The sequence below is a fragment of the Coregonus clupeaformis genome, unplaced genomic scaffold (genome assembly GCF_020615455.1).
Source record: "Coregonus clupeaformis isolate EN_2021a unplaced genomic scaffold, ASM2061545v1 scaf1138, whole genome shotgun sequence".
Taxonomy (NCBI): Eukaryota; Metazoa; Chordata; class Actinopteri; order Salmoniformes; family Salmonidae; genus Coregonus; species Coregonus clupeaformis.
Genome location: NW_025534592.1, coordinates 58889 through 69087, shown reverse-complemented (window position 1 = coordinate 69087; position 10199 = coordinate 58889). Strand labels below are relative to the sequence as shown.

The 10199-nt window shown below is 42.3% G+C and overlaps 1 protein-coding gene across 3 annotated transcripts in view; it reads left to right on the top strand.

The window, feature by feature from the left end:
* The first annotated feature begins 201 nt into the window (after positions 1-201).
* Positions 202-10199, top strand: part of LOC121585164 (transmembrane protein 104) — a 52529-nt gene continuing 42531 nt past the window's right edge. The window contains exons 1-5 of one of the 3 annotated variants that reach the window (XM_045217600.1): positions 202-662; positions 1194-1266; positions 6360-6481; positions 7318-7399; positions 8602-8695. In XM_045217600.1, coding sequence (XP_045073535.1) covers positions 1222-1266; positions 6360-6481; positions 7318-7399; positions 8602-8695 — 343 coding nt within the window. In that variant the 5' untranslated portion in view covers positions 202-662; positions 1194-1221. The remainder of the gene's footprint in view (positions 663-1193; positions 1267-6359; positions 6482-7317; positions 7400-8601; positions 8696-10199) is intronic. The other 2 variants (XM_045217601.1, XM_045217602.1) reach the window with 2 other exon arrangements.

Here is a 10199-nt window from a genome sequence, read left to right as displayed (position 1 = left end):
TTGCATATCTCTCCATTGAATACATGCGTTTGACGTCAACTACCGTCATCAAATATTAAAATTTGGATTACAATCATTAGATGTGTCCATCAATCCAAATAAAATAGTCCGCTAGGGCGGAGAGACATGTATCTTGTCAATATATCCTAAATCTTTGATATGACTCACCGTGGCGGTCAGAGTTCAGAATTCTTGTCGTCTCGTGACCTACTAGATACTAGTTAAAGTCATAAACCCCTAAAATTGTTATTTAAAAACTGTGATTTTAACCTTAACCACAATGCTAACCTCAAATTAAGACCAAAAACACATTTTTGTTTTCATTAATTTTAACGATATATTCATTACGCAAATTCAGTTGCAAAACATGTATTTATCGGAAGCCAACGAAACGGGAGGGACCTAACTTAATTTGTCCAATAGAAACTCTTGTTTTGCAACTGTTTGGCTATTGATTACACCCCTGGTGTGCACACAGTCATTGGGTGTGCATGAGATAGAAGAATGCAAATATAAAGTTATTGGCCGAGCCATATTTATTTTCTGCATGAGTTAGCTATGAATCGCATTGACATGCCATTCGCTGTCCCGTTGGCTTGACATTTAGCTAGCTAGCTAGCTTTCTGGTTTAATTACACTGAAAAGGATTCACTGAAACGCAGGTGCGTGTTGTTTACATCTTACTTTGACTTTGTTAATACTGTTACAAATGCTTGAAAACAATGTTTAGAGATAAACTTAGCTAGATAACCAGCTCAACGCTCGTACTAAATCTAGCTACAGTACACATTCTCCTACTAGCTACAGTAACGTTAACGTAACACTCGAGAATTTGTCTAGACAGAGCTAGCTACTTACTGCTGTAGCTCAGTTAGGGCAGGTTGTTTAGCTAGCTAACGCTAGCTAACTTGCTAGCGTATTTAACGTTATCTAGTGAGTGCAATAAATTGATGCCACATAGCAGCAGATATAATGGCCTTAGCCAACTACTCAAGACAATGCATCACTAGTGTGATGGCATGGAAGAGTTATCAGTGCCAGCTAGCTAGCTAACTATCTGCTTTCTCACAAGGTGTTCTGCAGTCACCTAGATTTGTATAAAAGTGGTATCTATGAAAGTGAAACATTGTGATTGGTAGGACACAGTTTTGTGAACAACTTCATTTAGGATGAGCCATTACTGTATCTTCCAGGTTGTGATCTCCAGTATTGGTGACCATCATGGCAGGAGGCATCACAGAGACAGGGGAGCTCTACTCCCCATATGTGAGTATCTGTATCAGACTTCGCAGTGACATGCTCATTCTCCCTACTGTTTCATGTCAGGTATTTGGTGTGCTTAATTTTTTATTTTACAATATTATTTCCCTCCAAAAAATGTCACTCCATACACAAATTTATACATACAAACAACAACTTCCAGACACACACAAACAATGACTACATCTAATCTGTCCAGACCCGCATGCTCACACCCTCATCCCTAGTGCCTGTATTATTGTTTGCCATAGTGCCTGAAATTGTATCAATTTGTTTTTCTCGGTTGCCCATGCTATTTCAATATTTCAAGAATAAATCATTAGATTTTTCAATTGTGTTAATGATGGCGGATTGATTTGATTTCCACGTTTTTAGAGAAAGTTTTGAGTGATGAGAAGAGAATTGTCCAGCCCATTGGGTATCTCACTACACCCCCATATACCATGTCTTGAAATATGTAGTAAGTTTACATTGTAATACTTTTGACAGTCAACTTTCTATCTCCGCCCACAACTTCCAGACTTTATATAATTCCCAGAAAGCATGGATTAATGAGTCATTATTAGTTTTACACTTAAGACATGACTCTGCCAATGTGCTGTAGAATTTGTGAATTTAGTCTCTTGTATAATACATTCTATACATTAGTTTATATTGGATTAAGCGTAAATGTCCGTTAACTGTAATGTCATTAGTTATGCTCCAACCTTCTCTCCATCTTGTACCAACATCAGTTATTTTTTATATGTCTGGGTTCCAGTAGTTTTTTTCTAAGAGACTGTCAGTTAGATATGGTCAATGCCAGGTTTTATATCTTCCCTATCATATCAACATCCTTTTCTTACTCAAATAAGATTCCCTCAAGGTTGCTCTGATGTCCAAAAAATTTCAAATCGAAATTTCGTGATGTAACTTTTAAGTGTGCTGTACATTCTGAAGAGAGGTTGACCAAGGTAGAATGGATAGCATCTGCTGCAAAATGATCTAGGCTAAATTAGTTCAAGTAACCTGCATGAGTCCAAAGTCCACACACTATGTGACAAAACTATTTAAAATAGTGATGTGCACCTACTCTCGTATAGATTACATTTTTATCCGTTAAATGTTCATACATTTTGCCACTTGTACAATCGGACCCATAGCACTTTCAGATCACGCCTTTGTCCGCCTCCGCTTTGACCTCTGTAAAAACATCCCCAGGTCAAAGAGCTGTAAATTCAACACCTCCATGCTATCAAATGAAGCATTCCATACATTGGTCAATACATGGATAGACAACTACACACAAGACAACAGACTCTCCTGTTTCTCTGGCCACAATGTGAGACGGTGCCAAAGCCACCCTAAGAGGTCATCTGATTGCATATGTTTCCTCTAAGAAAAAAGCAATGGAAGCACACAGGTTAGAGCTTGAGAAGGAGCTGGAAGTACATAAACAATCCCCAGACAGCGCCTCCTGGAGTCAACTTAAAGCAGCCAAAGCCAAACTAAACTTGGACTATACTCGAGAGAGAAGAAAAAAATTAGTTTTCTTTACCTAACAGAAATATCATGAGTATAGCAATAGGCCTAGCAGATAGCTTGCATACCAATTTAAAAAAGAGCAGTCAGAGCGTACAATCATGGCCATCCGAACAGAAGATGACGAGGTCACATATGATCCAAATAAGATAAATGTAACTTTTCATCATTTTGATTGCAAATTATATGCTTCTGAGAGAGAACATGCAGATGCAGAACTCCATTACTTCCTAGACTATCAGAGACCGACCAAGAAGATCTTTCACTCCCGAGGAGGTCTTAGAGGCAATTATCTCCATGCCACCTAACAAATCCCCAGGCCCAGACGGATTTCCCAGAGTTCTACGAAGCTTTTTGGCCACAGCTTAACTCTATTTTCATGCCAATGCTGGATAATTTTTTTGAAAACTGAGCTCTCCCAGACTATGTACACAGCCCGCATTACAGTGTTGCTCAAAGAAGACAAGGATCTTATCTCCTGCTCGTCCTTCCGGCCCATAAGCTTGTTGGACTTCGACTACAAAATAATTACCAAATTGCTTGACGAGACTGAACACTCTTCTTCCCAAATAATAAAAGCGGACCAAACTGGATTTATTAGAGACGGGTACTCTTCTGATAACATTCGCTGTCTTTTTGATATTATAGATCAAGTAAATGCACAGAAGACCCCGTCCTGCTGGCTTCACTGGATGCTGAGAAAGCGTTCGACAGGATGGAGTGGAGCTTTCTGTTCTCAGTCTTAGAAAAGTTCAATATGGGCCCAAACTTTATTAAATGGATTAAGTCCCTATATTCTCATCCAAATGCCATGGTGTCTACTATTGGTCTGAACTCTAAGAGATTCTCTTTGGGATGTGGTACAAGACAAGGATGCTCACTGTCCCTTCTGCTCTACTTGTTGGGGGCGGAGCCTTTGGCGGAGTTGATAAGGAGCAATCCAAGTATTATGGGTGTTTCCGCAGGTGGCCTTCAGCACAAGATTTCGCTCTATGCGGATGATGTCTTGCTCTACATATCCAACCCTGAGAAATCCCTCCCTTCCATTTTAGACACAATTGCTCAGTACGACAAGTTTTCAGGATATAAAATCAATTTTGATAAACCCATTGTTTGCCCTCTCAATCTTACACTCATGAAGACACTATGCCCGTTCCAATGGAAGACACAGGGTTTCAATACCTTGGGATCTTTGTAACACCAGATCTGAATTGCCTTTTCAAGGAAAACTATCTCCCACTCCTGGATCGAATCAAGAATGACCTCCGAACCTGGATCTCCCTCCCAATTAGCTTAGTCAGAAGAATCAATGTTATCCGTATGAACATCCTCCCTAGATTGAACTATTTATTTCAGATGCTTCCATGCTCCCAGTTTATTTTTTCAAAACAACCAACCAAAGCATCACCAAATTTATATGTGGCAATAACAAACCTAAGATCAAGTTCTCCACTCTATGCCCTTCCCTGCCTTCAATTGTACTACTGGTCTGCCCAAATCAGCAACATGCTAACATGGATCACAAACAGACAAGACTCAACGTGGATTCAGATAGAGGCCCAATCCTGTGGTTCATTGCCCCTAAGCGCAGTTCTATTCATTAATGACTTTAGTGAAGTGGGCAACATACCCAAAACCTTTGATTTACAACACCCTACTAGAATGGAAGGACTGCAAGAAGTACCTTGGCATTTCCTCCCAGATATGCTCTCACTCGCCTATAGTATGCAACCCAGACTTGCCAAAGGCCCTGAGTGATGCCAACTTTCATCTTTGGCATACTCTAGGGATCAGGACCTTTTCATACCTGTTTCATGAGAACGCAACTACACTGAAATCCTTTCAAGAGCTCTGCAGTGAATTCAATGTGCTAACCTTTTTTTTTTTTTTAATCTTGAAATTAGACATGTAATTTCCTCATTCACTTCCAAGGGGAGGTTTAGAGCTCAGCTCAATGAAGTTGAGATCCTTCTTGCTACAGCACAATTAATCAAAAGCGAAATCTCCAATATCTATAGACTCCTATCTGAGAATGTGGGTTCCTCCTTTATTCCTTAGAAAATAATCTGGGAAAAGGACCTCTGATTATCAGTGATGAGTTATTTGTGGAGATCTTCGACAGGGTATGCTGCTCCTCTACTAATATAAAAATGAAAGAATTACAAATGTTTGTACAAATTGTATTACACCCCAGTGAGACTCCATAGAATCAATACAGACATTTCTCCAGATTGTAAAAGATGTACCTCTGAAAGTGGAATTTATATGCATGTATTTTGGAGTTGTAGAGAGATCGCCAAAATCAGGTAATCTATACATACTGCTGCACAGAAAATATTAGATGTCCAGTTTGATATGACCCTGTGTCTTCTTAATGTTCAGCAGGACTTTGTTCTTGATCCAGACAGAGAAAATGTGTTTAAGACTCTCACATACTTTGCTAGACAATGTATTCTCCTTCTGTGGGTTTCTAATTCCTCCCTACATTTTAAAATGTGGATTGACCAGATTGTTGACTTTCTTCCTCTTGAAAAGCTCACTTATGACCTCCGCAAGAGACATCCCAGGTTTGATAGACTCTGGTCTCCACTACTCAACTGTATTTCAAACTGGACAGAGTGAATGGGGTGATTTAAGGAAGTGTGTGTGTGTGTATACATGTGAAAGGTGCTGTAAAGCTAATTCTTTGCATGTTGTCTCAGCTAATGCTGGAAATAGCTAACACGATCACAGATAGTGCTGCTGCAAATTTGTTTCTTTTATATTTTATTCTATAATTTATGTCTGCCACATCTGTGAATGTAGAATGTGTTTTGTTTGTTGATTTTGAAAAACAAGAACTTAATAAAACTTTAAATGATAAAATAGTGATGTGATGTAGAACAGACATTTTACGGGGAGCACGTACGCTGGTTACTCATCTAGTCAGGACACTGAAAAGAGGAAGTAGGAATGCTTAGGCACTCAAAAAGGCTACCGCTATGGTGAACGTTGATGACCCAACCCAAGCAATAAATTCTGCTTAGCAAAGCTTTATTGTGAGGCCTGTCTAGGTATGTCACAAGTTTCTGCAGTGACTGATATCAGCATGGCTGTGTCCGCTTCTGCTGGTTTAGGCTAGTTGTCTTGTGGTTAAAGTGCCCTTTCTAGATGAAAATATTAATGCTCTGAAGGAATGGATAGGGATAAGGGCTTTTTAGTGAGCGGACCTTCTGTTCACTGGTCTATCTGTATGTCACAGTGTCCACCGTACGTCTTTACTGCTACATGGGCCAGGGACTGTAATAGTCCACAGCTGAGGACAGTGTTTGAATAAGATAAAGATCATGTCTTCAGTTGAGCAGTGCGTTGCAACTTGGCAATGTTAGGTCAGCATGTTTTTCATTACACCCGTGCTAAACTGTCCCATGATTTCCAGGGTTCAAACTTCACTCCCTTGACCAGAGTGTGGTGTTATGTTAAGTGAAGGGGAGGAACAGGAGCTTCCAGACGTACTGGCCTCTTGTGGACCCCCAAGACAACGACACCCTCTAATCGAGCACTCCCTTGGTCTTACTTCTTGTTCTGTGTCTTTGCAGGTGGGCTTGGTGTACATGTTTAATCTGATCGTGGGCACGGGGGCACTGACGATGCCCAAGGCCTTTGCCCAAGCAGGTTGGGCGGTCAGCCTGGTGCTCATCTCCTTCCTGGCGTTTATGAGGCGAGTTCCTCATTGGCTCACTGCCTTTCCATTCATTTCCACAACTGTTGCCTTACGTCCACTTCCCCAGCTCTCACTTTAGTTTAAGCACACCGTAGCGCAAGAGTAATTTACCATATTTAATCCTTATCGTCCACACCTAAGGTCCTCCCAGCCACCTAAGTGGAGAGTTATTGCCCTCCCTATCAAATGGGATGCCACCGCTGAGGCGTGTCAGTAATCTAGCAGGGAACAATCAGAGCAGGATGAGTTGCAGATGAGTTGATGCAGTGTGTCAGGCAGCAGGAGGCAGTTTATGATGCAGGATGTGTTTCATTCAGGTAGTGTATGGTGAGAGATGGGAGTCCGTGGACACATGGAGGGATGCAGATCAGTGGCTAGTACATGAGCTTTGTGATGCGGATTTAAACATGCTCTGTGCCTTTAACAGTTTCATGTTTTTTAATTGCTTTGTTTTTAGATGGTTGAGATCCTATTTTATCACCAAGGATAGTGTGCAGTTAGGCAAGGTCACAGACTACAACAAATGCAACACAGTGATATTCTAAGACAGTTGTTGAAAATAAAATAAAATAGCCATTTAGCAGACGCTTTTATCCAAAGCGACTTACAGTCATGTGTGCATACATTTTTACGTATGGGTGGTCCCGGGGATCAAACCCACTACCCTGGCGTTACAAGCGCCATGCTCTACCAAGTGAGCTACAGAGGACCATACACTTGTACATTTTCCAAAAATTGTTATGCTCAGTATGGAATATGTTTAGACTCTACAGGGCTAGTTTCTGTCATCATATCTGTGATCTGAATATATTTTTCTGTCTGATTTTCATCAGTTACATGACCACTACGTTTGTGATCGAGGCCATGGCAGCGGCCAACGCTCAGCTGCGCTGGAAGAGGAGGGAGCAGGAAGAGGTGAGTTAGCAGATATAAAGAACCAACAGGAGGAAGAGTGATAGTCGACACTCATACATACTGTCTTTTCCAGTGATCCCCACCCATCAAGTGAAGGCCAGATTCTTTAGAGGACACTACCCCTTCAACCTCAACACCTTACAGGAAGAATAACCTCAAGGCGCTCAATAGAGCATTAAAGAATAATATGGGGAAAGGAGCGCTTGCCACTACCACAAATGTGTCCTCTACTAACTCACTTAGTGTCCTCTACTAACTCACTGGGGGGACAATTTAGTTTTTAATCATTGTTACTCTAGTCATTTTAAATACTAAGTGAAACGTCATCTCGTGCAGAGATTGATGCAACTGGTGGAGTTCATTTTCTTTTTTGCAGAAAAGTGGCAAGTCATTTTGCCTAATGCCCAAGGTTTCCACTGGAGGAGTTATGAGTGTAAGGACAATGAGTCTGGCTTTGACAGAGCCCCAAACCCCATGGCCTTGATTCATAGCTCACTTAGCCTTCCTCCAACATTTCCTCCCACATAATGGGAAGAAGGGAGGCACATAGTGGGAATGTTTACCCTTGAACATTCTTTATTTCTCTCCGCTCTAACAAAGCACATATTCAGCCGTTTCTTTACTGGGCAATATTTTCTGAGAAAGTCCCATAAAAGTGTATTAGTTTGAAATGGGGTGGATTGTGCATCTCTCGGATGTGTCAGGGAGAAATAGGATAGATCTGCTCTTTTGACTCAGCCATGGCCACATCTGTCACTTTGATGTTAGATGCTTTGTTTCTGTTGCTGGCATATCCTCTTCCAGTGAGCCACCCACTTCTTAGTCTCCCCCACAAGAGCAGCTGTAGCTGCTCTTGTTAATTCAACTGATAATGACATCCTCAATGTCGGTTGTAATTTAGCATTAATTAATATAAATCTGTAGTGAATTTGGTAGATGAAGAGTGATGGGAGGGCGTCAGATAGGCGCTCATATCTATTGTATATGAGAGGGAAAGCTCCCTCATCCTCCCCAGCATATCCCAGCTGTTCCAGACAATTTCCAGATGCTGCTCCCCTCCACTTCGCATGTACAGCAAATAAAACACGGTGTTAATAGGTTGCAAACTGACTTGTTGGCACTGAGCAATAGGACTTGTAGATTAGGAGTGAAGTCAGTGTTGGGTGGAGGCAGGCTGCTTATCCTCTTTCGATCATCTTCAGGTCCAAGACAGCGACTCCACCTCTGATTATTCGGATGATGATGTTCTCGTCCGGGGACGATCAGAGCCAGAGACGAGGCCCATTTTGTCAGTCCGTGAGTATAGTGTTCCACTCATCCCTCCTAAAGACAGATGCACCCTACTAAGGACGTGTTAAAAATGTGTTGAAAATAAGGTACACTACGTGGTCAAAAGTATGTGGACACCTGCTCGTCGAACATCTCATTCCAAAATCATGGGCATTAATATGGAGTTGGTCCCTCCTTTACTGCTATAACAGCCTCCACTCTTCTGGGAAGGTTTTGCACTAGATCAGGGTTCTTCAATTCCGGTCCTGGAGGGCCAAAACACCTCTGTTTTTCATCCTCTCCTTCTAATCAGGGGCTAATTAACTAATAGAAATAAAAAACAGAAGTGTTTCGGCCCTCCAGGACCGGAATTGAAGAACCCTGCACTAGATGTTGGAACATTGCTGCGGGGACTTGCTGCCATTCAGCCACAAGCATTAGTGAGGTCGGGCACGGATGTTGGGCGATTAGGCCTGACTCGCAGTCATTCCAATTAATCTCAAAGGTGTTCGATGGTGGTGAGGTCAGGGCTCTGTGCAGGCCAGTCAAGTTCTTCCACACCGATCTCGACAAACCATTTCTGTTTGGACCTCGCTTTGTGTACGGGGGCATTGTCATGCTGAAACAGGAAAGGGCCTTCCCCAAACTGTTGCCACAAAGTTGGAAGCGCAGAATCGTCTAGAATTTCATTGTATGCTGTAGTGTCAATATATGCCTTCACTGGAACTAAGGGGCCTAGCCCAAATCATGAAAAACAGCCCCAGACCATTATTTCTCCTGGCACTATGCATTTGAGCAGGTAGCATTCTCCTGGCATCCGCCAAACCCAGATTCGTCCGTCGGACTGCCAGATGGTGAAGCGTGATTCATCACTCCAGAGAATGCGTTTCTACTGCTCCAGAGTCCAATGTCGGCAGCTTTACACCACTCCAGCCGGTGCATGGTGATGTTTGGCTGCTCGACCATGGAAACCCATTTCATGAAGCTCCCGACGAATAGTTATTGTGCTGACGTTGCTTCCAGAGGCAGTTTGTAACTCGGTAGTGAGTGTTACAACCGAGGACAGACGATTTTTACACGCTACATGCTTCAGCACTCGGCGGTCCCGTTCTGTGATCTTGTTTGACCTACCACTCCACGGCTGAGTCGTTGTTGCTCCTAGACGTTTCCACTTCACAATTACAGCACTTACAGTTGACCGGGCAGCTCTAGAAGGGCAGAACTTTGACGAACTGACTTGTTGGAAAGGTGGCATCCTATGACAGTGCCACGTTGAGAATGGCCCGTACTGAGCTCTTCAGTACGGGCCGTTCTACTGCCAATGTTTGTCAATGATGATTGCATGGCTGTGTGCTCGATTCTATACACCTGTTAGCAACGAGTGTGGCTGAAATAGCAGAATCCACTCATTTGAAGGGGTGTCCACATACTTCTGGCCATGTCGTGTATCTGTGAAAACATTGAGTCTTGTGGAGGATTCGTAATTCTACCTTTCGTGTCCCTGCTTTTTGAAGGTCTCAATTCTTAAACA